The 27,407-nt window shown below is 38.3% G+C and overlaps 8 protein-coding genes across 10 annotated transcripts; 5 read left to right on the top strand and 3 right to left on the bottom strand.

Annotated features, from left to right (window-relative positions):
• The first annotated feature begins 1,444 nt into the window (after positions 1-1,444).
• LOC18026572 (protein E6) lies at positions 1,445-2,354 on the top strand. The gene has a single exon (XM_006410474.2). It carries the CDS (start codon positions 1,456-1,458, stop codon positions 2,167-2,169), a length of 714 nt encoding a protein of 237 aa, XP_006410537.1. The 5' UTR covers positions 1,445-1,455; the 3' UTR covers positions 2,170-2,354.
• A 267-nt stretch (positions 2,355-2,621) lies between these two features.
• LOC18026571 (protein NUCLEAR FUSION DEFECTIVE 6, chloroplastic/mitochondrial) lies at positions 2,622-4,097 on the top strand. 2 transcript variants are annotated; one of them, XM_006410472.2, is made up of 4 exons: positions 2,622-2,950; positions 3,048-3,166; positions 3,483-3,520; positions 3,787-3,923. In XM_006410472.2, the coding sequence occupies exons 1-3, from the start codon at positions 2,808-2,810 to the stop codon at positions 3,497-3,499; spliced, it is 279 nt and encodes a 92-aa protein (XP_006410535.1). In that variant the 5' UTR covers positions 2,622-2,807; the 3' UTR covers positions 3,500-3,520; positions 3,787-3,923. The 2 variants fall into 2 exon arrangements, with proteins under 2 accessions (XP_006410535.1, XP_006410536.1); XM_006410473.2 differs by lacking the exon at positions 3,483-3,520 and having other exon boundaries at positions 3,787-4,097.
• Positions 4,098-4,120: 23 nt separating this feature from the next.
• On the bottom strand, positions 4,121-5,593 carry LOC18026569 (uncharacterized protein At4g28440). The gene is made up of 2 exons (XM_006410471.2): positions 5,089-5,593; positions 4,121-4,600 (listed from the first exon to the last, which is right to left on the bottom strand). The coding sequence occupies exons 1-2, from the start codon at positions 5,426-5,428 to the stop codon at positions 4,413-4,415; spliced, it is 528 nt and encodes a 175-aa protein (XP_006410534.1). The 5' UTR covers positions 5,429-5,593; the 3' UTR covers positions 4,121-4,412.
• A 283-nt stretch (positions 5,594-5,876) lies between these two features.
• On the bottom strand, positions 5,877-8,682 carry LOC18026570 (tyrosine--tRNA ligase 1, cytoplasmic). The gene is made up of 10 exons (XM_006410469.2): positions 8,439-8,682; positions 8,036-8,189; positions 7,582-7,865; positions 7,394-7,490; positions 7,026-7,131; positions 6,851-6,933; positions 6,611-6,756; positions 6,350-6,455; positions 6,149-6,208; positions 5,877-6,062 (listed from the first exon to the last, which is right to left on the bottom strand). Exons 1-10 carry the CDS (start codon positions 8,537-8,539, stop codon positions 6,042-6,044), a joined length of 1,158 nt encoding a protein of 385 aa, XP_006410532.1. The 5' UTR covers positions 8,540-8,682; the 3' UTR covers positions 5,877-6,041.
• Positions 8,683-8,858: 176 nt separating this feature from the next.
• On the top strand, positions 8,859-12,687 carry LOC18026568 (protein FRIGIDA-ESSENTIAL 1). The gene is made up of 6 exons (XM_024161039.1): positions 8,859-9,092; positions 9,360-9,492; positions 9,571-9,788; positions 9,951-11,194; positions 11,292-11,711; positions 11,801-12,687. The coding sequence occupies exons 1-5, from the start codon at positions 8,975-8,977 to the stop codon at positions 11,322-11,324; spliced, it is 1,746 nt and encodes a 581-aa protein (XP_024016807.1). The 5' UTR covers positions 8,859-8,974; the 3' UTR covers positions 11,325-11,711; positions 11,801-12,687.
• LOC18026540 (dormancy-associated protein homolog 1) lies at positions 12,481-13,450 on the top strand. The gene is made up of 3 exons (XM_006410468.2): positions 12,481-12,682; positions 12,831-13,029; positions 13,131-13,450. The coding sequence occupies exons 1-3, from the start codon at positions 12,592-12,594 to the stop codon at positions 13,165-13,167; spliced, it is 327 nt and encodes a 108-aa protein (XP_006410531.1). The 5' UTR covers positions 12,481-12,591; the 3' UTR covers positions 13,168-13,450.
• Positions 13,451-23,157: 9,707 nt separating this feature from the next.
• LOC18026567 (mitochondrial arginine transporter BAC1) lies at positions 23,158-25,484 on the top strand. 2 transcript variants are annotated; one of them, XM_024148218.1, is made up of 8 exons: positions 23,158-23,326; positions 23,825-23,914; positions 24,086-24,187; positions 24,285-24,389; positions 24,491-24,577; positions 24,640-24,828; positions 24,922-25,020; positions 25,113-25,484. In XM_024148218.1, exons 1-8 carry the CDS (start codon positions 23,231-23,233, stop codon positions 25,245-25,247), a joined length of 903 nt encoding a protein of 300 aa, XP_024003986.1. In that variant the 5' UTR covers positions 23,158-23,230; the 3' UTR covers positions 25,248-25,484. The 2 variants fall into 2 exon arrangements, with proteins under 2 accessions (XP_024003986.1, XP_006410529.1); XM_006410466.2 differs by having other exon boundaries at positions 24,479-24,577.
• Positions 25,462-26,465, bottom strand: LOC18026539 (squamosa promoter-binding-like protein 3). The gene is made up of 2 exons (XM_006410467.2): positions 25,897-26,465; positions 25,462-25,805 (listed from the first exon to the last, which is right to left on the bottom strand). Exons 1-2 carry the CDS (start codon positions 26,205-26,207, stop codon positions 25,709-25,711), a joined length of 408 nt encoding a protein of 135 aa, XP_006410530.1. The 5' UTR covers positions 26,208-26,465; the 3' UTR covers positions 25,462-25,708.
• Between the last annotated feature and the right edge of the window lie 942 nt (positions 26,466-27,407).

Below are 27,407 nucleotides of genomic sequence, written 5' to 3'. Positions count from 1 at the left end.
AAGCATTTGTTTATATTGGGTAAAAATTGAAGATTTACGAAAGTATGTTCGCTTATTTATAGAGACCATCACTCAATGTTAACATGAGAGCCAGACCACTAGTTTCTTTCTTTGCTATTTGTTACAGAAAGACCATTTGTTTCTCAAATTTGGTACACATAAATGAAAAAGAAAATTTGACAAACAAACCTTTTCCTATGGACAAAATATAGGGCGGATTATATTTTCTAATACAAGTAAACGACTGATTTATTTGCACTCATGGATTTTGATGTTTTATGATTTTGGATGTGGATGTGCAACTGGAATTTATTTATTTGTTTGTGCTCTTTAATTGTAGTTTACTGGATGTAGACGTGCAACAAATTGTGACCCTAATCATCAAACACAAGCATTCGGTGGCCAGAATAGTTAGTGGCTACCCTCGAAATCTCTTGCCTCCCATTATTACTCGGCCATAGAATTTCCATTTTCACCCGTTTTTTTTTGTCAACTAATTTTCCTTTTATTGTTCATTAAATCAGCTAATTTTCTTCTTCAGACGTGTAGTTACTACCGCATTTTAATTCCACAAAAAAATAAGCAATACGATTTTCAATTTTTCAATGCGTGAAAATAAAGTAACAAACACTAATACTTAAGCTAAACCGAGAGAAAGTACGACGGCTCTGGCTCACACCGTGATCATTACCTTCGGATTAAGCACTTGATACTTTAAAATCTCCATGATTGCGCGCAAAACTGGAAGGACGTAAAAAAGAAAACTACTACAAGATTGCATTGTCGTTTTTACTTTTTAGTACGTTCCCTTGTATACGACAGAACCTGTTTTAATATGTTCATCCCCTAATCATCACATTCTAAAACTATAGTAAACTTCTCATATCATACGCTAATTAATTCCCTCGAAAGCCATCGTAACATTTCCAGATATATTGTTTCAAGAAACTTTTCTCGTATTATTAGTATTTTTATTTCTTTCTGATGTAGATTTTGTATGTTGTTCCCAAGTGAATTATATACATTTTCCTAATATATCACAGTGTTAAATAATCAGCCTAGTCACTAGGCCCTATTGTCTCCAGCCCCATATTCTTTTAAAGCATGGTGATCTTATTCACTATCCATAAGTGTTTTAAGTAACAAACCTACACACACAAAAATATACATATGTTTCATCTCACAATATTAGAAATCAATATTTCATATAATTAACGGTTTTTCTGATAAAATAACCAAATAGGCACAAAAAGTCGAGCTACCTCTTTGAAAAGCATCTCATCCCTATGGAGCCCCAAGCACAACCATCATCACCAATTCACTCCTTATTATTACCCAACCATTTTATATATTAATTAAGGAGTTAATTTTTTTTTTAAAACACCAGCTAATGTACCTTTTCCTATATATAAACACTCCCACTTTCTCTCACAGTTCCACAACACGCACATCACCATGGCTTTTTCCAATAGATCCGGACTCTTTTTCTTCGTCTTAACACTTCTTCTTTTCTCCATTCGAATCAATGCAAGAGACAGCTACTCCTTTGGCAAGTTCCAGAGAGAAAACCCCACAGACAAAAACCCTAACAATCTTGTCCCTATCCAAACCAACGAGAAGAACGGACAAGACAACCAGAACCCTACCTTTATCCCCGAGTCCGAAAACGGGTACGGCTTGTACGGTCACGAGACAACCTACAACAACAATGAAGATCAGTTGAAGAATGATGAGAACGTTAGCTACGACGACTCCTTCTCTACCCCAAGCCTAAGCCAAACCCAAGAATCTTACAAGAAATATTGGGAGAACTATCCTAGGACGACCGAGAGTTACGACGAAAACAACAAGGACACGAGCTACTACGAAAACTCCAATGGTTACGGGAAAGAGAAGAGAGGGAAGGAGGCGTACAAGGGTTATAGAAACAACGTGGAGAGACAAGGGATGAGCGATACGAGGTTCATGGCGAATGGTAATTACTACTTTGACCTTGATGATGATAGAAACCATGGCCGTTTCTACCAGAAGCATCAGTACAACTACAACCCCACCGTGTACAATGAGAAGGACTCGAGCTTCAAGAATCCATACAGTTCCAAAAACATGATGAACCAACAGTCGGAAATGTTTGGGGCAGAGCAAGGAGACTACCAGTTCACTCCATAAGCATGGGCACATGCAGCTATTGTCCTTCCTTCCGAAAACAAACATTAAGCCTTTGCTTATATAGTTTCGAGTGTATTTTTAAAAGTAAGTTATGATGCTTTATTCAGTCAAACTCTAAATCGTTTGCATATATATATAATTTGGAAGAATAAAATAAAAAACTTATGGTGCTAAATTTCTAATGTTTGGTTCAATTTTCTTTTTAATTTATATATAGAAAATTAAATTCTACAAATAATCTAAACATAACTTAATATAAGAATAGTATTAAGCTATTAACCAATATCTTTTCAGTTTTTATAATATTCTCATTCATCATCTTTCTCTGTACCTTCTTTGCTTTGCTTTGTTAAGAGACCACCACAGTAGAATGGTAATGGATTGGGCTGTGTCGGCCCAACAAAAAATGTTTGACATACCGAAAAAACCATCAACATATCACTGTAAGAAAAATCGTTTACCATTTGCTTAGCGCCTAGGAGGAGCAAGTAGCTAATTTATGAAATGCTGTGTAGGCCAGTAAAATTGTTTTCTATTAACCCTTTTTTACCTCTAGTCAAAAACTCAAAAGTCAAAGCCCTACTGCACAAAAGAACACTAAATTTTTTTTCTTCCTCTTCCGAAAATCGAAACTCTCAATGTCCGCCGCGAGATCCTTCCTCCGCTCCGGTGCCGGCCGAGCTGCCGCTTCCGCGTTGAGGTCGACAAATCCGGCCCCAGCTTCTGCGCGGTCTTCGTTTAGGATGCCTAAACAGAGCCCTCTCTCTCACCGCGTTTTCAGGTAAAACGCACTGAAACCTTTTCTTCTCCATGCGATTCCGAAACATCGATTAAGCCTAGCTGATTCTGATTCTCCATTTCTGAGAAAATGGAAAAAGATCTCCGGTGGCATTGAGCTGCTGCGTCGAGACGATGCTTCCGTACCACACGGCCACTGCATCTGCTTTGCTCAATTCCATGCTTTCAGTTTCACCCCGCTCCGTTTGGACACTCGGAGGTAATTGTTCTGATACATAACCGTGCTCTTCAATTTGTTGCATTGTTTTGTGTTCTTCCTGTTTATCCATCATATCATTGCAGATCATACATTGAGCACTGTTGATTGGTAGTTCTGTTAGGCTTTCTCTTGTTTTGGTGTCTCCTATGTAATTTCCATCTACTTTCTTAATCTTGCTGCTTGAGTATTTGGTTAGACGAGGAGAATGAATAGTGAATTCACATCCTTATATATGGCATAATTTGACAAATCTTTTAGCCAAGTATCAAATGTCTTGCATACATTGAGAAATCTCGATTTCTTTTTTCCTTTATAGGGAAAGATGATAACTGAAGGAAAATCTACAAGAGTGATGTAAGCTATTTATCATGTGGTTCTTCTTGGAGTTACGTCTTAAAATTACAAAGGGAAAATTTGATGTGCCTATTATCTCTGTAGCGTCCTGAATGCTATCATCTTCTATGAGAAAAAATTATTGATTACAATTGATTTGATTTTTCTTATGATAGTGTTTCACATGGATTGTCATTAGGAACATTCATGAATCCTGGAACACTCTTTACTCCCTCTAATCTCATGCGGTTATGTTCTCTGGATACTGATATGTTCTATTTCCTCAGATTGCAATGATGATGCATGATGAATTTCAAATGGAGAGTGCCGGAATGGATGCAGATGAATAATGAAGTGAAGTTTTTTGTTTGAACTATGTAAAGAATCTTAAGTGACAGTAATCGAGTCATGTTTCTTCTTAGGTCATAAGATCTGCTTTTAACACCTTCACGATTGTCCACTAGGATTAGTTGCCATGTCAGTTCCGGATATAAGTACAAAAACAGACCCAATTCGAGCTTCCGTTTTAGGGGTTCTTTCACATTCAAAATATAGAAACTTGAAGTCGCAATTGGCTATCGTATTTTGATCAATGGCAAGACAAAAATGTAAAGACAATACTCTTTACCAAGTTTTTTTCATTAACCTCTCTGTTCAAGGGACCATACAATAGCAGAGGTTACAAAAAAGCATCCACAACTTAAAGAGTACACACCGAGATAATATATCGTGCACCAAAACCAGAGATCAACATAAATCTACCGGTAGATAAATAGCAAACTTGCAACATCATTCATAAGATAAACATAATTTTCCCGTCCCCTTCTTCATTTGGCTCCAGTACAGACCGCAAAACAAAATTCATTGTGGCGCTTGTAATAAAAACCCTATTAGACATGGCGTTAGATATCATTTACTCATCGACATTGACGAGCTCGTACTCCACAAGGGACAGATTGTTATCCTCTTTAACAGTTATGTCAGCCGGTTCGATGACCTCTATGCGACCCCATTTGTCAACAGCAAGCCTCATTGATCCCTTAAACATATCTATCTTTGCATTCCTCAGATTCACAGTAGTTCCTGGTTTCATCAAGTCCACTGGATCCAGAAGATATAAGAAAAAAAAGCAAGAAAGACTTGAATTAGCACCACCATCACTGTATACTTTGAATAACCAATTGAATACCACTCCTAGAGATTGTCTTTAATCAACAAAATCTCACACTCTAGCAAAGACTTATAAGTAATATTAAAGCGGGTTCCAAGAGAAAAGCCTATAATATCCGACATTTGAGTTCTTAACACAATAGCTGCTACAATGTTACTCGGAATCCTTCAAGAAAATAGAACATTGTTTATGTTTTGATACTAAGATAACGATTTACAAGCATCAAGAATATTTGCCTACGAACAAATTTGGTGCGCCACTAAATTTTGATTCACATTTGCCCATTAGTGATTTATCTGAGATAAAAAGACAAATCCGAGCAGACTGAAATTGCACAAGGATCGTTGAAGGTTTATAGAGGTAATTTCAAAAACAGAAATGTTCAGGAATTCGGAAGAGAAGAATCGGATTATCTCACCTTGGTCGTTGCGAGCGGTAAAGAGGATGCAAGCAGTCTCGTCGCCGACGAGACACTCGGAGATCCGAGCAGGACGGAGATGAGAAGAGGCAGCGCCTGGCTTCTGAGGAACGGAATTCTGATCGACGACTTTAACGGTCAAAGTGTGGCCGCTCGTGCCTGGTGACAACTGATCCACCTTGACGAACACAGGTTTCCTCTTCTCCTGCACGCCCTGCGTCGTCTGCTGTTGTGGCTGATACTGGGTACGCGGCGGATTTCTCCCCTGTCTCCGCGGCGGAGGAGGTCCGTTTCTCTGCCTGGGTCTTTGCTGAGAATTGTCGCTAGAGTTTGACGCCATTGAGACTGAAGAATCGCGAACAAACAAAATCAATGGAGAATCTGCTCTCTGCTTTGGCTGTGAATTTGTCGATCTCTAGAAGAAAGCCCTAGATAACAAGACTTATGAGACTTTTGAGATTCTTTTTCGTGGAATTTACAATTTTTCTTATCTTTTTTCTTGCCAAAAAAAAAAAATCGAAACTGGAGCCATTTGAGGTAGCCACGTCAAAGGAAAAGGGAATACATTTCTTTAGAATCAAATGGGCCCATTTATATGAGCCCGTGTTATGTGGGCTTACATATATTTTTATTGGTATTTTTTTTGTCAACTCATTTTTATCGGTATATTTGTATATTGTAGTGTTTCAGAAAGTACGTTTTCTTTCAAAATACAGACATTTTATTTCTTCCATATATTCCACAAATAATTTCATACGGTATCAATACGAGATTATACTGATTTCTAATTTACGTAATTTCAAAAGTATGCAGTTTATTGACCTCCAAAATTGGAGAGAGCAACTAGAAGTATCTGATAATAATACCCAATAAAAAGTACACATACAAGTTTCATAAAATTCGAGATATGTTTTGCTGAAAGAATGACACACGTAAGCTTCTTGGTCTGTAATTTATTTGGTGACTTTGTAAGCCTGCACAAAACAAAACCCAAAGGAGTGAGAGATTCTTATGTATATAATTAACAAACAAACCCGGAAACATAATACGTTTTTATTACCTTGATCTGTCTGAGCAGATTCTTGGCGCGCTCATCTGTTTTGAAATGATCACGAACAGGCTGCAATATTGGGAAAGGGAGGTAATATGAATTTTGTTGTTGAATCAACGAATTCAAACTTCATAATTGTTTCAGTTTCTTTTTTGCTAAATTCTTCACTAGGGACTCGTGAAGCTTGTAAAATAAGGAAGTTTTACTTACTTGCAAGATCTTATTCAACGCGTTCATCAAGCCTTTCTTCAAATCCCCAGGGTGCAATTCGCCGCTCTCATATTCAGCAGCAATCTCTTCAAAGTTTTTGAATGTCCTAACATTTGCAAGAATTTTCACAGCAAGATTAATTTCACCATCCTAGTGACATGTAATGAGGAAATAGAAGTTACAGCGATCTAAATCGGGTTTAAAATTCAGACACTGAGCAAGCAATTCAGAAAGTTAGAAAAAATAATGGCAAAGACTCACTTGTTACCACCATACTCTTCATTTCGCTCAACTGTGAACTCATCAAACCACGGTAGAACGATGTATCTGATGTATTCAAGGCATGGATTCCCTTGCACAATTTTCGGAGGACAGTAAGCTTTCTTGATCTTCACATTAACTTCAGCCTGATGACAACAAGTCCATTTAAAAACAAGTCAACAACTGTAAAGAGTATTCTTTCCTTTCGTAAACTTTGAAAATTGGCTAAGTTACTTTTACCTCCTCATCTTCCATAAAGATGGCAGATAATGGATCACTTTTGGACATCTTTTCCTGTCCTTGTTGGAGTCCAGGAAGCATATCTGCAAGCAGTTACAGATAAAAGATGATAATCAACGCTAGACCAGGAAATACATGGTGTAACATGAGTCAAATAGAAAAATGTAGGGCATACGGTGCGACAAGATTATTGGTTTGTTTTTCCTCTTTATGTCATCACAGTATTCTCTCGCTAGCACGTTTACTTTTCTTTGATCCATCCCAAGCTGGCAAATATCAGCCTACAGATGAAACAAAAAATGTTTTAAAAGCATTCACAAGCCAGATACACATAATGTAGCATAACACTGAGTACAAATCAACCATTTACATCAACAGAATATGCCAATCATATATGGTATTTTCAACAAAGTACTATGCTATCTACGGAGGTAAAGCTAAATACTCAATTCCAGCTAACTAGCAACAGAATTCAAAGACAGTTTCATGAGGAAGAGAAGCCTTGACTAAAGAAAACTACATCCAAACTACATATGAAAGTACCTCGAGGAAGAAAATATCTGCACATTGCATGCATGGGTAAAGGATCTGGGCAGCACTCAGTTCATCGGTCTCACTACGTCCCATAATCTGCACACACCTGCAAGGACAAGTAACAGACTCATTCAGGTCCCATCATTTCCCTCACATAAACGCAATGGCCCAAGCATGGGGAAGACTAAAAAAGTAACCTTAAGATTCTAGGGAGCTTGTTTTTGCGAGCAATGTCCATCACAAGAGGCCAGTACTTGTCTGCCCTGGCATTAATTTCATCGGACGACCACAAAAACTCAACTTTGTCATTGTTCATCCCAGCAGCCTTCCAAATCTCTTGGAAGTATTCTCCAACCACTTTGATTTTCTTCAAGTCACCACCCATTTTGTTGTTCAACTGAGCAAACCAATCAGCAATCCAAATCTTGACTCGGCAACCAGCTGAAGTCAATTTGTTCACATTGATGACCTTCATCACTCCCTATTAGAAAACAGCAGAACGAAACAGATTCAACAGAAGCTTCTCACAATTTCTAGGACGAGAGGAATCATTGATCGAATAAACTTGAATGAATGTGGGTATCATGGTGGATCAGCAATAATATAGCTCACATGAATCGAAAAGTGCGTATCAGACAAAAGATAACTGACCTGAGCAATGTGCATCCTTCCAGATGGTTCAAACCCGTCGTAGCAAATCGGAGCAGCTTTCTTAGCAAGAAGATTCTTAAGCTCTTCCTCCTGAATGCATTCCTCACCGATGCTCCTAACAATCTGGTATCTCTTCTCCACATCTTCGCTTATCCTGGAACCAATAAGCAGACCAAAATGCAACACTTCAAAACTGTAGAATTTCAAAGATTTAAAATCCACGTCTTTTCTCCATCTTATTTTTTTCCTAAATTGCTTTATACCCGGAATAAAAAAGGGAAAATCCCCATTCTTTCACTACAATATCTATCACTCCTTGAGAAATCAACTCAATCCAATCCATTATAATCGAAGATCGAAATTGATGAGACTTAAAACACAAAAGAAGAAGAAGAAAACTCACTGTAATCCAGCAGAAGAAGAAGATGCCTGAGTTGATGCGATGGAAACAGCCTCCATTTTCGACGACAGAGTTTCGGGGATTTCCGAAGATTGTTCCGCCATGAAAACTAGCCGGCGGCGGAAGAAGGATTATTAGGGTTTTCTTTTCACTGAATCTCAAAGTGCCGGAGGATTTGGTTATATCAGTGACAATGATGGAACTAACGTGCTACTGTATATAGCGTGCCACTACGCTTCACGTTTCCCACGGTTTTGGTTCGGTTCTCTTTTGGTTGAGCCAGTTACGATATATTGACATGGGCCTTATAATTAGGAAAGTTACGTGTGTTTAGGAATTAATATGGGCCTTATAACTATGAAGGCCCATCAAATAAAAGAGTGACATATATTATTGTATCAATGGTGGTCTCGCTAGTTGCTACCAAACGTATTCTCGGGGATCAGGACTCGCGAGACTCGCCTGAGCTTGGTTTCCCGATCAACGCCGCAATAATTCACCACTGTCTCGCCGGAAAACGTGATAAGAGAAGCTTCGAGATGTCTGATTCCGATATGGACATTGACGATGACGAGGTCCAAGTGCAGGTAAAACACACAAGTGCAAGAGAATCTGAATTGCTCGGAAGGCCAATTGAAGCTTCCGATTCCCAGAACGGTTAGTATTTTTGCTTTCTTGGTTTGCTATATTGGGTGTGATTGATTTTCGCTTTCAAGTTCGTGAATTGAAATTGATGGACCAGCTCTTCCCAATTGCAATTGACTCTGTTCTGATGATAGCAGAGAGAATCTGCACGCATTGTTTTTTTGGTCTAGATTTAAAGATAAAATTATGAAATTAATAAAAAGGTTTAGCTCAAATTCTTGTATTATCTGTTTTGTAGAGATTCCTTGTATATCCTGAATTTAACTTTGTCTCATGTAGATTTGAAGAAGCATTCAGCTGAGCAATCAAAGATCATGAAGGGTACAAGCGTTAGCTTCGAAAAATCAACACTTAAAATATCTGGGAACATTGGGAAGAAGCTGGAAGATGAAAAAGGCACAATTTTGTCAAGGTATATCCAAATCTTCCGCTTAAGTTTCCATTGATGCTAAGTAGGTTTGAAGTGTACTGATCGATTCTCGGTTCTTAGATTTCCTGCTCCCGGTATAACGGCGGCGCAAAGCTTTCCGTCAGGGAATGAACCAGAACAAAAACGTGCAGCTCTTGTCTGCAAGTTTTTTGTTAAAGGCTGGTGTAACAAGGGGAACTTCTGCAAGTTTGTTCACGTGAACGAGATTTCGAATCACACGAGTCCACAACAGGTGGCAAGTAATATGGCTGGAAGCAGTGGTATCCAGTCTGTTGAAGGTATGTAGTCCCATAAGAAAGTCATTCTTTTGAGATTGTGATATTAGTGATACTATGTGGAGGCAATTCCAGTCATATATAGGTCGGTGAATACTTCTAGGGGGTTTAACTAAGTGCTCTTCATGAATCACCCAGTAATTAATTTCACTTGTGTTCATTCAGAAAGAAGAATACTTGACGGCAAAGAAGGTGTAAGGGCGCTCAATGGCGTGACCTCTTTGCATACCAGAGGGGATATATCTTTGGTGAATCCCCCGAGTGTTCAGAGAGTTTTCCCGTTCAATAACGAGATGCGATTTATGCCTTCACAACAAAATATGGGAAGAGAGAGTCTACAGAATTGTGGTGCTGATGTCACTGGGAACAGGTCTCTATTTAATAATAACAGCAATTCCTTTGCATTGCGAAGCAGCTTTGTTCAAGAGAATAGATCTTTGATCACTTCCTATAGAAAAACAGACATGGAGTCTTCCGGACCAGCCTGGACAGTTCCATCGTTCAGTTCTGTTCCTATGAATCAGTATGCTTCTACCTTGAGGAATATTGAAAACAGGAATAATATGTATGGATCTGGATCACTTCCAACGCTGCAAGGGACATCTGTTTCATCCGTTAAAGATGCAGAAGAAGGCAACACTACTAGCTATGAGAAGAAAGTTTCTTCAAATGATTGGGAACCTTCTGAACCTTTCAAAGCATCTTTCACAATTCCACCTTATATACTTCCCTCGTCTGATGCCCTCTACGATCCTTTCATAGAGAATCCAGAAGACAGATCTCTTAATGCTCCATCGTCAAGTAAAGGAAAACACGCCCGGAAAAATACCCGCCAGCAGAAAGATGGTGATTCTGCGAGTGATCCGCAAGCACGGGATTGCAATAACGATGATAAAAACAGTTCATGCAGTCAAAATCAATACCAAGAACCTGTGGCGAGGAAGAATTTGGTTGCACATGGAGTAGTGGAAGGGGTGGCTACGTCGGTGGTTGATCAAAATGATGCAACAACACCTAGCAAAGAGATTTCTTCTTCGGCTGCTGTAGAGAATAGAGTGGTTTTAAAAAGAAGCAAACCTGCAGGGCATGAATCTTGGCATAGAAGTGATGGTTCTTCACATCAGAAGATGTTGAAATCAGATGAGATAGATGGTGAAGTGAGGTCGTCAGACGCAGGAACGAAAGTGACGAGACAGTTCCGGACCGCAGTTGTGGAAACCATTAAAGAAATGTTGAAACCATTGTGGCGTGAGGGTCGTCTTACCAAAGATGTGCACAACATGATAGTTAAAAGATCTGCTGAAAAGATAGTCAGCACTGCTGTCCAGTTCCACCAGGTGCCGACTGAGACCGAATCGGTGGAGCAATATCTAAGTATGTCTGCACCCAAAATTGTGAAACTTGTGGAGGTGAGTTTTCTTGCTTACACATTGTTTAAGCAGGTACAAAAGCTTAAGTACAAGTAGGTGTTGCATTAATCTGAGAATTCCTCTTGTTCATTTGCAGGGGTACGTCGAAAAGTACGGTAAACCCTCATAGAGTATCATCAAAGCAAACGCCACTTACATCGGTGGTGGCATGAGCGCAAGTTGATGATATTCTTGTAAATTATGTCATCCTTCTTTTCCTCAGTTAGGACTTTAGCACCTAATTTTTTTTAGAACTCCATTCTTTAACCTCTACCAATAATGGAAGAAGGTTGGAACTGGAGGAATCGTGTATACTATGTAGACCTCTTTAAAACTTGGTTTATGCTTAAAACAGCTTTTCACACTTAGAAAGATAATTGATTATATTTCGTTAATTGTAACTCTTATGGAATAATGTGATAGAGATGAGCTTAGCGCTATATTATAGTTACTAGTCTGTTTGTTTGCTTCGGAAGCAGATGAAGGAGAAAAGAGAAAGAAACGGAATAATGTTGAGGTACGTTCTTGATCATCTTGACTCTGTTTCTTTGTTTGCATACAAATCCAGATTTGTTAGTGATTAGCTTTTATGTTTTTCTACTGCAGCTTCAAACCGCTGAAATTTTTTACTGCTTCAGTTCAGGATCGGATCCTTTAAATCTATAAAACAAGAAGTTGCTTTGATATTTTCTATAACATTATACTAGAACACTTCCCGCTGTTCCTATAATACTTTTCCACGAAAACCATATAGGATACTTATGATTTAAGGGTCCCACTTCATGACTCCTTTGCCCTTATCCATATCTCCATCTCTATCCACATCTCCTGTATCTTCTTCATTTTATATTTCTATTTCCACACTACTCCCTCACTACTTACTCAGGTTGTATACATTTTTAAATTGGACTATGCATTTTAAATGGGCGATTCGCATCCTAATTATGCATGGATAGTGTGTTTATATTCTAAATTGACGCCCTGTAAGTTGCAAACTCGCAAAAACAAACACTTTTTTACATAGAAGCATGTGCTACTATAAAGGCTATTTTTTTACTGGTGAGTAAATGGCTTAGTGTGGAAGTAGTAAGATATACTATATGGATAGAATGAAAACTTGTATGCTATCTGTGTAAATAAACTCTACTTTATGCAAATACTCAAAACTTCCTTTTAATATTATTCCAATCAATTGTCAATTATTTTTATGTATTGGAGATATTTCATGGGTGAAAAAGAAGATATTTTATGAAATAGTTTTAACCTGTGGGTCTATAAAAGATGAAGGAAGTCCTCAAAATAATACATCACACTTGACATCCCTCACTACTAAAATATCAACAAGAGATCAACAAACAAAAAAAAAAAGCAAAGCAGAAAAGAAACAAATAAGGAAGATGTGGGATGAAACTTTTGCTGGACCTAAGCCAGAGCATGGCCTTGGCCGCCTCCGCAATAAGATCACCGCCCATCCCATTGACATCAAAGGTATACATACATATGTCGACGTTGTATACTTGTATTAACTCATGTCTAATACATATATTTATGTTGTGGACCTTCCGTTACGTAGGCTTTTATGTATGTATATATAATATATGATGGTTCCATAATTAATTATGTGAACTTGGAAAAGGTATAAGAGAAGGGAGCAGCAGCAAGGCTGGGCCAGCGGCGGCGGGAAGTCCCGGAACTCCGACGACGCCGGTATCGGCGCGTAAGGATAACGTGTGGAGGAGTGTATTTAATCCAGGAAGTAACACAGCCACTAAAGGAATGGGCACTGATCTCTTCGACAAGCCCTCTCACGCAAACTCTCCTACCGTCTACGACTGGTCCGTACTATAAATTCTTGTTCTTGTCTTGACTTTGTGATCATGATCAGTGTTTCAGATCAGATCTAAAGATCGATGTTTTGACCGTTTGTGATCCGCAGGTTGTACAGCGACGATACTAGGAGCCAGCACCGTTGAACCGCGACGATGGAGTGACATGCCCGGTGATGTTGAAGAAACGATGTCATCCGTTCGCCACGTGCCTGTTTCTTTTTTTGGCTGTATTCGCAACTTTTGTTATTATTTTTTTTTTTCTTCTTGCTAGTTGCCGTTTGATCTCCTCCATCTGGGTTGGTTTTTAACGGTGGCGATGCGTTCTCTTGTCTCTTGTTCTACTATTCACTTATTCAGTAATTAGATTACGATTACTAAACTAATAAATGTTTTGGCCAAAATAATTGAATTCTAGAAAACTCATAAATGCATGTTTTGATTTGACTAAGATATTTTTGTTGTGAAAACTTAGAAACTTTATTAATCACTGGAATGTATATATAAAGTATATAGGGAATTTAAGTTAAGTACAATGCCCTGATGGGCCTAATGGGCCGGTATAAGAGTCCATATATGATATGTGTTATAACACTTCCCCTTGGACGAGTGAACCGGGTCAGCTACTCAATCGGGATTTCGATAATGCGCTGGGGAATGTTGCCTCATTAAAACCTTATCAGAAAAAACTCAATGGGATAAAACCATGGTGAAGAAAAAAGAGTACAACACGCATTACTCCCCCTGATTGTAGCATCACTGCAGATCTCTAAGTCTATACATTCCTATCTGTTTGACGAGCTTCCGGTGTGTTGAAGTAGGCAATGATTTGGTGAAGAGGTCAGCTGAATTCTCACTGGATCGGACCTGCTGAACGCTGAGAGTGCCGTCCTTCTACCAGTCTGAGGTTGAGAAGAACTTCGGTAGAATGTGCTTCGTCCGATCTCCTTTGATATATCCTTCCTTGAGCTGAGCTATGCATGCCGCGTTGTCTTCATACATCACCGTGGGCTGTGTGTCTTCGTCCATACCACAATCTCTGCGGATGTGCTGAGTCATGGAGCGCAGCCAGACGCATTCCCTACTAGCCTCATAAATGGCTAGGATTTCAGCATGGTTTGATGAAGTGGCAGTGAGTGTCTGCTTCATTGATCTCCAAGAGATGGCTGTTCCTCCATGCGTAAAAACGTAGCCAGTTTGAGACTTGGCAGTGTGCGGATCTGATAGATATCCTGCATCGGCGAAGCCGACTAACCCATCTTTATTTTGGTTAGTATAGAAGAGTCCTAAGTCTTGATTACCTCGAAGGTATCTTAGGAGATGTTTTATACCGTTCCAGTGCCTCTGAGTTGGAGATGAACTATATCGAGCGAGGAGGTTCACGGCGAAACATATGTCTGGTCTAGTGTGACTAGCCAGGTACATTAACGCTCCTACAGCACTGAGGTATGGCTTTTCAGGACCAAGGATTTCTTCATCATCCTTTTTGGGACCAAGAGGGTCATCACTTAAGCTTCTAACTACCATTGGGCTGGTCAATGGGTGAGCTTGGTCCATATTAAATCGCTTGAGTACCTTTTCGATATAAGCCGATTGATGCACAAGGATTCCTCCTTTGATGTACTCAAGTTGTAATCCCAAACAGTACTTTGTTTTGCCTAGGTTTTTCATTTCGAATTCTGCTTTTAAGCAGTCGACTGTTTGGGAGATCTCACCAGATGTTCCGAGGATGTTTAGATCATCCACGTATACTGCTATGATTACAAATCCTTTGTTTGAGTACTTCTTGATGAAGATGCATGGACTGATGGGGTCATTTTTGTAGCCTTCTTTGATGAGGTAATCGCTGAGGCGGTTGTACCACATACGCCCACTTTGTTTCAGTCCATACAAAGATTTGTTCAGCCTGATGCAGTATTGATCTCGAGATGCATTTTTGTCTTTTAGTTCAATGCCATCTGGGAGTCTCATATATATTTCGTTGTCCAGGGGCCCATAGAGATATGCGGTTACAACATCCATTAACCGCAGATCAAGATTTTCTCTTATGGCCAGACTTATGAGGAATCGGAATGTTGTTGCATCCACCACTGGAGAATAAGTCTCCTCATAATCGATTCCGGGTCTCTGTGAGAATCCTTGTGCTATAAGCCGTGCTTTGTATCGAACGACTTCACCGAGTTCGTTCCTTTTGCGCACAAAGACCCATTTGTGGCCCACTGGCTTGATGTGTGATGGGGTCCGGATGATCGGACCGAACACGTTTCTGAGTTTGAGACTCTTTAACTCCACGTTTATGGCTTCTTTCCATTTTAGCCAATCTGTTCGATGTGTACACTGTGTTATTGACGTGGGTTCTAGATCCTCTTGCGTGAGCGCAACATCAAATGCTACTTTGTATGCAAAGAGTGCATTTAAGTCGACTTCTTTTCGATTCCATTGTATTCCGGACATATTGTAATTGATGGAGATCTCATTGTTATCTTCTGAACCTGGAGATTCGGCGTCCCGAACTTCCATTGAGGGTTCATTAGATTGAGTCTCAGCCGCGGCTATGTCTGATATTGCAGGAATCCCGGTTTCGGTTATTGCACCTTTCTTTGATTTCCGGGGATTCTTATCTTTGGAACCGAGAGGTCTGCCCCGTTTGAGACGTGGTGCAGACTCTGTAGCAACTTGGGTCTGTCCCGTTGGGACAGCTATTCGTACTGGTGCATTACAAGCTGGGATGTACGATTTGGTTACTTTGGTCGGGTCAGCAAAGGAATCTGGCAATTGATTAGCTAGCTTTTGATAATGAATAATCTTTTGGATCTCTGAATCACATTCTAGAGTCCGTGGATCTTGCCAATTTAATGATGTTTGATTCCATGAAAGATCTTTGACCAGCTTGTTTGTCTCACCACCTAAAGAGGGATATACCGATTCATCGAATTGGCAATCCGCATATCTGGCCTTGAAGAGATCTCCAGTGGTTGGCTCGAGATATCTTATGATGGTGGGAGAGTCAAAACCAACATATATTCCCATCCTTCTTTGAGGTCCCATTTTGGTTCAATGTGGTGGAGCAATGGGTACATATACTGAACACCCAAATGTTTTGAGATGGGAGATGTCTGGCTCATGACCCGAGAGTAGTTGGGATGGGGAATATTTGTGTTCACTAGATGGCTGGATGCGTATGAGTTCAGCAGCATGTAATACTGCATGTCCCCATGCTGAGGCCGGGAGCTTTGATCTCATGAGTAATGGTCGGGCTATCCATTGAATGCGTTTAATGAATGATTCAGCCAATCCATTTTGAGTATGGACATGTGCTACAGGATGTTTCACGGTTACCCCCATGGCCATACAGTAGTCATTAAACGCTTGTGAGGTAAATTCACCAGCATTGTCAAGGCGGATAGACTTTAGTGGGAAGTCAGGGAAATGGGCCCGCAATTTTATGATTTGGGCCAAGAACCTAGCGAAGGCTTGGTTCCGAGAGGACAAGAGACAAACATATGACCAACGGGTCGATGCGTCTATAAGGACCATGAAGTACCGGAATGGTCCGGAAGATGGATGTATAGGTCCACAGATATCGCCCTGGATTCTTTCTAGGAAATGAAGTGTTTGTTTAGAGATTTTAACTGGTGAAGGCCGAGTGATCAATTTGCCTTGAGAACAAGCTGTGCACATGAGGTGGTTAGGATAAGCTCGGTTTTCTTTGAGGGTATGCCCTTGAGAGTTTTGAATTAGTTTACGCATCATATTTGCACCGGGATGACCGAGCCGGTCGTGCCAAATAGTATAATCAGTAAACCGGGCTTTGAGAGTGGTCTTAGCTTCAATCATACTGACTTTAGCATGGTAAAGTCCAGTAGAGAGCGCGGGTATGGTTTCGAGGATTTGTTTATGGCCGTCTACGGTTTTAGTGACTAGGAGGGATTCTTTGTTCCCTTGACCTTGGGTTTCTATGTGGAAACCATTCTGTCTTATATCCTTGAAGCTCAGAAGATTTCTCTTCGAACTAGGAGAATATAGAGCATCTGGTATTTCAAGTTGTGTGCCATTTGATAGCAACACATAGGCATGGCCATATCCTTCGATAAGGTTTGAGGGACCCGCGATGGTGCTAATATTTGCGGTTTGATAGGTTAGGTTTATGAAGTAACTTTTGTTTCTTAAGATAGTGTGGCTGGATCCACTATCTACGACTATGGTTTCCATTTGCTGGTGTGCTTCATTATGAATAGAAGATAGAATTCAGTATTGAGGAATTCAGAAAATGTGATAAATCATAAAGTAAAGCAGTGTCTGAGAATAAAGGCAAATGGAAAAAAAAAAAATGAAACAAATCCCAAAATGAAAAAAATAAAGAACAAAATCAAATTGTATCAGAGTTTCAGATGATTGAATTAATCGAGGAGATCAGCTGTTTCATAGTCCATGGGGTCGGTCTGCTCGTTTGTGGTGTTCTCATCATCAAGGAGGTCGTCACCTTCCAGGTTAGCAGCATCGACTGGCTGAGTCATGTTGGCTTCAGCAGGAGCTTTTCCGTACTTCTGGTATAGATCGCAGTGGATCTTGGGGGTGCGACATTGCTTTGTTGGGTGGTTGAACATCCCACATCTGGTACAAGCAGAGTGATCGGGGTTGGTGTGGCGGGTCGGCTTGGTGATGCCTCGACCACGACCAGGACCATAACTGAGGTTAGGTCGGTTGCCACGACCATGTCCGCGTCCACGTCTTCCACGTCCATGTCCTCGGCCATTACCACGTCCATTACCACGTCCACGGCGGTGATCTGAGGATCTATCGGGTTGAACATGGTAGGACTCTTGACGAGAAGCTGGGACAGGAGTCGATCCCGGGGGCCTCATAGCGCTGTTCCTCATAAGCAGCTGGTTATTCTTCTCAGCGAGGAGAAGACAAGACAACAAGTTTTCGTACAATGTGTGTTTCATTGCACGGTATTGTTGTTGAAGCACAACATTCTCTGTGCTGAATGTGGATAATGTTTTCTCGAGGAGATCATTATCTGTCACATCCTCGCCACAGAGTTTCCGGATGGCAACAATACGAAAGAGTTCGTTGTTAATCATCTACGGATTTGTAGTCCTGGAACCGAAGGTTCTTCCAGTCGAAATCTGCCTGAGGCAACTGGACCATTTTCTGATGGTCATATCGCTTTTTCAGCGCTTGCCACAATTCAAGTGGATTCTCAAGAGTGAGATATTGCTGCTTAAGGCTCGGGGCCAGATGATGGCGTATGTGACATATCGCCTGAGACTGTCCCTTACGGGATGCGGTGTTACCGTCGGTAATACACGCATCGAGTTCTTTCGATGCAAGGAACAAGCGCATGTCTAGGGCCCACTCGAGGTAGTTATCCCCGGAGACGTGAAGGGCCTCGAATTCACATTTCTGAATGTTTGACATCTGAAACATGAGATTGATTTTGTTAGGGATTGTTTTGAGAAAATTTTGAATGCTGATGATGAAACTTTCTATTTTGAGAATATTTCTATTTTAGGAAAGTTTCTAAATTTGGAAAGTTTCTAATTTGGGTAATTTTCTAAATGAGGAAAGTTTCTATGTCGGGAAAATTTCTATATGAGGAAAGTTTTTATATGAGGAAACTTTCTATTAGAGGGAACTTTCTCGGAAATAGTAAATTTTAAAAGGTATGGTTTTAGTTACCCCGAACATGATGTCGGTTTAATAGCTGTGATTTAATCGGTTAAAGCCGAATATAATTTCGGTTAATGAGAACCAGGTTTAGCCGGTTTTAGGCGGTTTAGGAGGAACCCTAGGGGAGCCGAATATGATTAGGGTTTTATCTAGGGTTTTAACGGTTTGGAAAACATATTTTGGATGTGATTTCGAGATCTATAGGATCTGTGGTCGATGGTTTTAATAATTTCACAAGGACAACAAAGAAATCACGTGAAAAGGACTAGGGTTTAAGCATTATGACTTACGATTTTGAAGATTACAAAATCGTGAATCAAGCTTAGGATTTAGGGTTGATTTTCTTAGTTTATTCAATCAAGTGTTTCAAGCAAGAGAATCAACAATCAAATAAGCTGCAACAAGCTTATTAAACATGAAGAAAATCGAATAGGTTTATGCCATAAACATGGCCAAAAACGGTTGTTAGGTTTTTGTAGATTAGGGTTTTATAAAACGAGTTTAAAACCTTTGAACATGCATAAACTTGTAATTTAAACAATCAATCAACAAGTTATCAATCAATCATCAGAGTATCAAACACTTTCAATCAATTAGAGATCGATTTTTTTTTTTTTATAGGGGTTTGAAGTGTTTAAACAACAGGTTCTATGGCTCTCAGTTTTAGAAAATACCTTTTCCACCTTTGGATTTCTGACAGGCTAATGAAACTGGGAGCTAATAGACCTCAGTTAGCCGCTACAAATTCCAAGGATTGATCACCAAAACTGGAGAAGCTGCTGGTTGAAGAAGGAAAAACTCGGATCTGGTTTTTTTTTTTTTTTTTTTTTCTCGGTTGATCGTCGTGTACTGTAAGTGTGCGTGAGGGCGCGTCCGACGTTGGATCGACAAACGGTTTTCACCAGTAGATTCGTTTCGTCGAGGGCTTCGATTTGATATGTAGATCGTCTTCTGGTTCCTCACGGTTTGGAAGATATCCGTCTTTTAAGTTTCGACTTGCTTTTAGGGTTTTGGTGGTGACCGGATTTATTAGGGTTTTTCGCTCAGAGAGTCTTATCGTGCTGATAACGTGTTGTGAAAACTTAGAAACTTTATTAATCACTGGAATGTATATATAGAGTACATAGGGAATCTAGGTTAAGTACAATGCCCTGATAGGCCTAATGGGCCGGTATAAGAGTCCATATATGATATGTGTTATAACAATTTTATATATACTGATAACCAGTTTTAAGATCGTTAACCGATATTTATGATATTTGTTAACATAACTAAAACGTAAAATACGGCTAAATTTAATTTTCAACGATAATGTTTTGGTATTAAAAAAATTGGATTTAATATTAGATCAAAATTTGGTAAAAATTTTACCAATAAGTGAGTTTCACTTAATAAACTCAAATTTATGTAGTAATCTTCTTTTTTTATGAAAAAATTATAGCCTAACATCCTTTAATTGATCAAATTATGGCCACTAAAACCAAATGATCTCAGTCTTAAGATCGTTGTTATTTCTTTATACAAAAAAAAGATCTTTGTTGTCATCTATGAGCAGGTTCTCGAGTTTCAATCCGATAAAAACAATTATGATATGATAAAAATCAACGCATGAGATAACTGTTTTTAGTGGCCATAACTTCTTTCGATTCGCTAATATTGGAAATTTGGAATGACGGACGAATCTAATAAGCTTTTGTTGGGACAAATTTGATCCTTGTTACGTTGACAAATCACAGTACGTGTGGATGTTTATAGTATTTTTTAGATATGATTCTCTGGACTAAACTAGAATCTATAGGCCTAATATAGTTTAAGTTTATAGTATTAGACGTCAAATCCAATTAGATTCGGGAGATCCGATATAATAAGGTGTTAATTGGTTCACCCGTTATTATCCGCAACGTTTGTGGTTGGTAGCGGTTAATGGCATTTTATCACAATCATATAAATCGCTGCAAATCGCTTTGTATCGTTTTATAACGCTGAAATCTAAAATGTGCTTTCCGCCAGCGTTTACGGTTGCGGGCGATAGCGGTTGGATAAAAAAAATAAAAAACAAATAAAATCACGCTAAAAAATAAAATAAAAAATCACGTTAAAAATAATTATAAAACCTTTACCTTACTAATTTTCTCCTATATATATATAAACCCTAACCTCTCACTTTTTCTATCAAGTTCTAATCTCTAATCATGACTTTTATATCAGTTGAAGAAAATTAAAATACAAGCATAAGTGTCATAAAACTTTGGTTTAATTCATTTATATTACTTGTTCAGTTTTAACTTTTAAAGTAAGAAATTATAAATATATATCTTATTAATAACAAAATTAGTTTGATATAATTTTTTTTGTTATTCAAAAAATTACATGATCAAACGAGATGACATGTGCGTTACTTCAACGGACTATCGTGAAAAACAAACTCAAAATAAGTATCTTAGAGTGCACTCCAGAAAGAACGTATTTTGAAAAATACTAATGAACAATTTGGAGTTGATTTGAGTTGGGGTCGTGCAAAAAATCGATTAGATCAATTGAAAAAATTTACATCATGCATAAAACAAATCCAAAAGATCCACGTATTGGAGCAAATTTTTCCTAGTCTATTACATTACTAGACACAATTTTGGGTGATGTTCCCAATAATTGAAATAAAACATATTATTATAAAATTAATTAGTTTTTAAAATAATTATTTAGTGATTGATATTAATCATAATAATAAAGTTTTTCTGTTTTTTCTTTATAATTATATATGATGTTTATTTTACCAATTTTATGTTTAACCGCTAAAACAATCGCTGGTTTGCCAGTCAAATTTGTCCCGCAAATAGACCCGCCTTAAAAAATTTAACCAGTCGTGTAAACCGTTGAATAACGCTCAAAACCGCAATCGTCCGCTTCCGCAAACTCCCGCATCCGCAATCGCAACCGCTGCGTTTAAACCAGTCAAGCCCTAAGTCATCTGTTCTCAGATTTCTTGTATTTGATAGCACATATCACGCTATCAAAAATAAGAAAGTTGGAGACTGAATGGTCACGAGAAGGAAATGTTACATTTTTTATGTACAAGACCTTAATTCGGTGATCTAGAAGGATCGAGATATAAGGAAGATTGGTCCGTATAGGTACTCAGAGAGCGAAGTCATTAACTCCCAGTAGCTCGTTTCCAGTCTCGAGGGATCTGGGCCAGTTATGAATAACCCATTTGGGTGGGAATACTATTTAAATTTCTCTCCAATCGATAATAGAAATATGAATTAGTGTGATTTGATTGCTTATACTCTCACAAACCCGCAAAAACAGCATTTAATGTGTGTTCCTTGAGTGTGTCAGGTGAAAATGACTTTTCACAAGAATCAGAAAAAAAAAACAGAAATTCAGGAAAGAGCCATACCACGTATGAGTTGCCGACTCAGTCTACACGCACCAAGAACGGTTTTATTGCTGGCAGAACATGGCAATGAAAGTTGGTGAGACCATCAGAGATATAACGCCATCACAAGATTCGAGTTCAGTCGAGTCGGATCATGAGCCGATCCACCCGATTCACAATTTATGGGTCAACCTAGTATACTAACTCGGATCAGATCATTCTCTCTAAATACATTACCCTTCCCAACAGGGAGGGGATTCACACTTTTTGCCATTTTAAGTCTTACGATATCTTTCTAGATACTTGTGGTTCTTAAGCTTAGGCATTCTACACGATTTTCACTATCTTTCCTGTCATCTCGCTTAATTTTTCCTCCACGATGTTGTTTAAATCGTAGAGCTCATTCACTCTTATATTTTTTTTTTCTTTTTTCACCGCAAAAAGCTCATTCTCACTCTCAGACTCGAGTAGATCCTACCTATCTCAAAGACTTTCGGGTCTATTTTCTTTCACTAAAATTTTCCGATTATTTTCCACTTTCCAAACAACTATATTGTGGTTTTTGTTGAACTGTTTTCTGACTTGAATGTTGGAATGCCTTCGAAAAATACATTTTATCATGTTTTCCGGATTTTGATGTCATTTTTATTTTGCCGGAGATTTGCCTCTAATAGAAGACTGAAATTTCACAAACAGCTATAATTGTTTTTAATATAGAAATTGTGTATTGTTGAGGCACACTTATACTAGAACTCCCACGAAAAAATTGGAGGTTTCTTACCGGAAAAAGCTCATAAATTTATACACAAATTATATCATCGTGCTAAACCAAATTAAAAAATCATTTCCGAATTTTGAAAACTATTTAGAATTTCTTAACAACTAATTTTCTTTAAAAAAATATTTTAAAAGAAATATAGAGAAAAATACATTTAAATATATTAAAATCTACAATATTAATTTCATTAATATTTTTGTTTGTGAATTTTTTTTATTTCACTAAACCCAATCACCCATATCAAATTTTGAATTTACCCTATACTGTTTCCACTTGATTTTCAAAATCGACAGAAATTAGAAAAGGAAAGAAAAAAACACTGTGCTGAATTCTTTTTCTGCTGGGGAGCGTTGTGGAGAAAGGAAAGGAAGACGGTGATGGGAGAGGGTTTAGGGGTTTACAAGGAATATGTCGCCGGAATGATGGCTGGTCTCGCAACAGTCGCCGTCGGCCACCCTTTCGACACCGTCAAGGTACTCAATTTTCAGTCCCGATTTCGATTGTCCGGTTTATACCAAGTGGGTATATGTGTTTCATATCCCTCTATTCGAGGGAAATATGATTTCATATATCAATTCCTTACTCAGCTGCGGAATTTTGCTCATTTGCTTTGGTCTAATTACGGATGCATTGGTGAGAGAAAGTGTTTCCATACTTGCGCATCGATATACTTAAGTGTTAATTGTTGTTACCTGTTTTTGCTTTTTTTTTTGGCATATAAACATCTCTGCTGCTGCACTTAGTTTTGGGTAAAGGTTAAACAATCTTTAGCAAAGAAATAAGATTCATATTGTCAATAAGGGTACTTGTGATACCGTTGAGACTTAGCTTGGTTTGTTTTTTATGAGCTTTGTAGGCATAAAAATCATTTCTTGTTTTGGTTTTAACCATTTTCGTCAGTTTATCACTGGATTGGTAATGATTGATTCTTGTGGGGGGCGGGTTTTGTCATTTGTGTGTTTCTGTGTCAGGTAAAACTTCAGAAACATAATACAGATGTGCAAGGGCTCAGATACAAAAATGGCCTGCATTGTGCTTCACGGATCCTGCAAACTGAAGGAGTATATTTCCTTGCACTCTTGTTATGTCTCTCTCTTTCACTCTAGCATCCGAAAACAAATTTACTACTTGAAATTTGGGATTTTTTTAGTGTCAATAGAAACTTGGTAGCTCCATCATCGCCCTGATTGGCCAGGTATAAGTTTTTTGCTGATGTGAAAAATCATATTTAGGTCAAAGGACTTTATAGGGGAGCAACATCGTCGTTTTTGGGAATGGCCTTTGAAAGTTCATTAATGTTCGGCATATACTCCCAGGCAAAACTCTTTTTGCGGGTAATATTGCAGGCCGTTTTGATCTTTTTACTGCATTTCAGATATATTTGGTTCTTTTAGATTTCAAAGCTTGCTTCTTTTTTTTTTTAATTGTAAGGGAACTTTGCCAGATGATGGGCCACGACCGGAAATAATAGTTCCATCTGCTATGTTTGGTGGAGCTATTATTAGTTTTGTATTATGTCCAACAGAGCTAGTAAAGGTGAAATCTCCAGAGCACAATTTCTTCTCCACCGATTAATACCTTTGATTGTTTCCATGAAGTATTAGGACATTCATTGTTTTCTCCAGTGTCGAATGCAGATCCAAGGCACGGATTCTTTTGTTCCTAACATTCGTAGATACAACAGTCCTCTTGATTGTGCCGTTCAGACTGTTAAAAATGAAGGGGTGAGAAACTCTCTTTGCTAAAGTATAGTTGCAAACATTAGTTTGATGGGTATATCTTTCAGGTAACAGGTATTTTTCGCGGTGGTTCAGCAACATTATTAAGAGAATGTGTTGGAAATGCTGTCTTTTTTACTGTCTATGAGCACTTACGGTATCACATCCGCTTGAAATTGGAGAATTCTAAGCTGAAAGATGGTTACTTGGTTGACATGGGGATAGGAGTTTTCACTGGTGGTCTTGGAGGCATGGCTGTAAGAATCTTTCTAGTGTGTTTCATGAGATTCGGTCATGAAAAAATGTTGTTATCTAGTTCAATGAATATGACTACAGTTTCTATGATACAGTGCTGGTCAGCTGTTTTACCTTTTGATGTAGCAAAAACCATTATCCAGACCTCTCCAGACAAACCTACCGAGACAAATCCTTTGAAAGTGTTGAGATCGGTCTGTCAGCCATCTTGATTGCCTCTTTGAATCAAAACATCGATACAAAGAGTATATAAATAGTGTTTTTGACTTTTAAACCATCTCTGCAGATTCACAAGAGGGCTGGACTCAAGGGATGCTATGCAGGTTTGGGTCCAACCATCGTGAGAGCATTCCCTGCTAATGCAGCAGCAATCGTTGCTTGGGAGTTCTCAATGAAAATGTTGGGAATCAAACGTGACTAGGATTAGTTTTCGACTCTACATTATTTGGTCCAATTTTTGGATCTTAGAAACACTAGGAGCTTGCATCTGCCTCGGAAATTGATGAGCTTTCTTGTAACAGAAATACAGATCTCAAGAATCAAAAGTGTCTCTCAGATTCTTATGATTTTTTATTAGCATTTTAGCTGTGTCTCCTCATTGTTGATTGCAAAACATATACAGATTCCTGGTTTACTTAAAGAACTTGACTTTGAATAACCATTTCGTAAGTCTTACACATAATTTATTCAAGCATTTACTTAGTGTCAATGCATTTGATGATGTCTTAGGTTTAGCAGATAGCTTTGATTGCAGGCAATATGGAGAAACAGAGAGAGACACAGAAGATTACAAGGAGCTAAAAAGAGACTGACAGAAGAGAGCAAGCAAAGCCTATTACATTTAACTTTCAAATCGGGATTTTGAGACCTTTCACCGTTTTTTTATTCAGTTGTGCTTTTACGCCTTCTCTCATTGTGTCCAGCTAAGCGTCTCCTGCAACTCCGCTTGGCTTCATCAAACTCACCGAGCTCGTGAAACCTTGAAACCAAAGTTTTAAAGTCTCATTTATTCCTTTTTCTTGTTTTTGGTTGTCGCAGGAGATGAAGATATTTGATGACAGAAATTTTACCTGCTACATTGTTGGCAGAAACGTTGGTGAAGACCAGAGATCCGAACAAGAGGAGCTTTGGCATGAAACTCGCAGACTTTGTGTCGTTTGTGGTAGTTTTTGGCTCTGCTCATATCCGCAGTACATCTCTCGACCTGACAAACTCCACTGCTACTGCTACTACTTGTAGCTCTACCTTTCTGCTTCTTCTCCGAAGCCTCTTCTTCTTCTTCACAAGTATCCTCATCTTCTTCTTCATCTTCTTCTTCATCTTCCTCGCTCATTTCTCTTAAATTCCTCTTCCCTTCCGCTTTGCTTCTTCTCATACTCATCTGCAAAATTCAACTCTCTCTTTCTCTCTCTCTCACATGAAAGATGGAACAAGAGGAGAAGAAGAAAAGGAAGTGAAAGTAAACATTAGAAGAGAAGTAAAGGACCCCCCAAAACAAAAGTGGGGAAGGATCTTAGGTGCTTATATTGTTGGACCACAAAATTTCACTCTTTTTTCTTCTCTCTTCATGTACTAAGGTAAAAAGTTTATTAGCATGTTCTGTGTAGATACGATCAAGCTTTAGTGCTCAGAAGTGTGCTCTATTATTCCTATGTATCAAAAGCAAAAACAAAAAAAAATATGAAAAAAATGAACTAACATTTCGAGAGTGATTTAAAGAAGTTTTATATTCCACACTCCACAGTATATAAAACTAAACATTTTCTGGTAAATCTATTTTTTGGTCAAACAGTAAAGTATTTATATCTTCTATGCGACTATGCCACACTTTTTTTATCATTAATAATGTATCAAAAGAAAAAAGGAATTGATAAAAAATGAAATATCTTTTCGAGAGTGATTTAAAGAAGTTTATAGTCCACACTCCACGGTATATAAAACTAAACATTTGCTAGTAAAATATTTATCTATTTTTTGGTCAAACAGTAAAGCATGTATATCTTCTATGCCACACTTTTTATCATTAATAATAATTCAATCATCTTTCTGTAGAAATTATTTTTGTTTGTATGTCTATTTTTAAGTTAAATCCATGCATAATTCCGGTTATATATCTTATACAAATAGGTGATTAAGGATATCTAATACATGTGGATAATATGGCAATATTCTAATGTGTTTAATTTGGTTTGAAAGCAAGATTGAACAGCAAACAATTCATTCGGAACTGATCAATCACGGGGGGTGGCTCAATAATTTATTCAACAATTGAATTGTAGAAAAGTTATAATTGAGGAATATGTCCATTGGATAAAACTAGGCATGAATTTTTCGGGAAGGGTAACCTGTTCCGTCTCATATCCGTCTTGAAATACCCAAACTTTTCGGGAAAAAAAAATTGTAATTTCCTATTCGGGTTTGAAAATAATATTTGAATGGGTAAGGGAAAGGGTAGGGACGGGAATGAGATTATCCGAACTTCCCGTTGGGTAATTATATAAAATTAAATTTTAGAGATTTCGTTAATTGAATTTTTTTTATAATAAATAATGATTTTTCCAATTTATTAATAAATAATAAT

The sequence above is a fragment of the Eutrema salsugineum genome, unplaced genomic scaffold (assembly GCF_000478725.1).
Source record: "Eutrema salsugineum unplaced genomic scaffold, Eutsalg1_0 scaffold_10, whole genome shotgun sequence".
In the NCBI taxonomy this organism is placed as follows: domain Eukaryota; kingdom Viridiplantae; phylum Streptophyta; class Magnoliopsida; order Brassicales; family Brassicaceae; genus Eutrema; species Eutrema salsugineum.
Note: the sequence above shows the minus strand (reverse complement) of the source record. Positions and strands in the feature narration are given on the sequence as shown.

Bases quoted from the DNA above. Each gene is read 5' to 3' on its own strand.
- LOC18026540 (XM_006410468.2), top strand. From the start codon at position 12,592: ATGTGGGATGAAACTTTTGCTGGACCTAAGCCAGAGCATGGCCTTGGC. The intron at 12,683-12,830 runs GTATACATACAT...AACTTGGAAAAG, and splicing joins CCATCCCATTGACATCAAAG to GTATAAGAGAAGGGAGCAGC. The intron at 13,030-13,130 runs GTCCGTACTATA...TGTGATCCGCAG, and splicing joins TCTCCTACCGTCTACGACTG to GTTGTACAGCGACGATACTA.
- LOC18026570 (XM_006410469.2), bottom strand. From the start codon at position 8,539: ATGGCGGAACAATCTTCGGAAATCCCCGAAACTCTGTCGTCGAAAATG. The intron at 6,934-7,025 runs GTATGCCCTACA...AACTGCTTGCAG, and splicing joins ACCAATAATCTTGTCGCACC to ATATGCTTCCTGGACTCCAA. The intron at 6,456-6,610 runs GTGAGTCTTTGC...TGCAAATGTTAG, and splicing joins GAAGAGTATGGTGGTAACAA to GACATTCAAAAACTTTGAAG.
- LOC18026568 (XM_024161039.1), top strand. From the start codon at position 8,975: ATGTCTGATTCCGATATGGACATTGACGATGACGAGGTCCAAGTGCAG. The intron at 9,493-9,570 runs GTATATCCAAAT...CTCGGTTCTTAG, and splicing joins AAAGGCACAATTTTGTCAAG to ATTTCCTGCTCCCGGTATAA. The intron at 9,789-9,950 runs GTATGTAGTCCC...GTGTTCATTCAG, and splicing joins TGGTATCCAGTCTGTTGAAG to AAAGAAGAATACTTGACGGC.
- LOC18026572 (XM_006410474.2), top strand. From the start codon at position 1,456: ATGGCTTTTTCCAATAGATCCGGACTCTTTTTCTTCGTCTTAACACTT.
- LOC18026567 (XM_006410466.2), top strand. From the start codon at position 23,231: ATGGGAGAGGGTTTAGGGGTTTACAAGGAATATGTCGCCGGAATGATG. The intron at 23,915-24,085 runs GTATATTTCCTT...AATCATATTTAG, and splicing joins GGATCCTGCAAACTGAAGGA to GTCAAAGGACTTTATAGGGG. The intron at 24,188-24,284 runs GTAATATTGCAG...TTTAATTGTAAG, and splicing joins AGGCAAAACTCTTTTTGCGG to GGAACTTTGCCAGATGATGG.
- LOC18026571 (XM_006410473.2), top strand. From the start codon at position 2,808: ATGTCCGCCGCGAGATCCTTCCTCCGCTCCGGTGCCGGCCGAGCTGCC. The intron at 2,951-3,047 runs GTAAAACGCACT...AAATGGAAAAAG, and splicing joins CTCTCTCACCGCGTTTTCAG to ATCTCCGGTGGCATTGAGCT. The intron at 3,167-3,786 runs GTAATTGTTCTG...CTATTTCCTCAG, and splicing joins CTCCGTTTGGACACTCGGAG to ATTGCAATGATGATGCATGA.
- LOC18026569 (XM_006410471.2), bottom strand. From the start codon at position 5,428: ATGGCGTCAAACTCTAGCGACAATTCTCAGCAAAGACCCAGGCAGAGA. The intron at 4,601-5,088 runs GTGAGATAATCC...TTCTGGATCCAG, and splicing joins TACCGCTCGCAACGACCAAG to TGGACTTGATGAAACCAGGA.
- LOC18026539 (XM_006410467.2), bottom strand. From the start codon at position 26,207: ATGAGTATGAGAAGAAGCAAAGCGGAAGGGAAGAGGAATTTAAGAGAA. The intron at 25,806-25,896 runs GTAAAATTTCTG...TTTGGTTTCAAG, and splicing joins TTCTGCCAACAATGTAGCAG to GTTTCACGAGCTCGGTGAGT.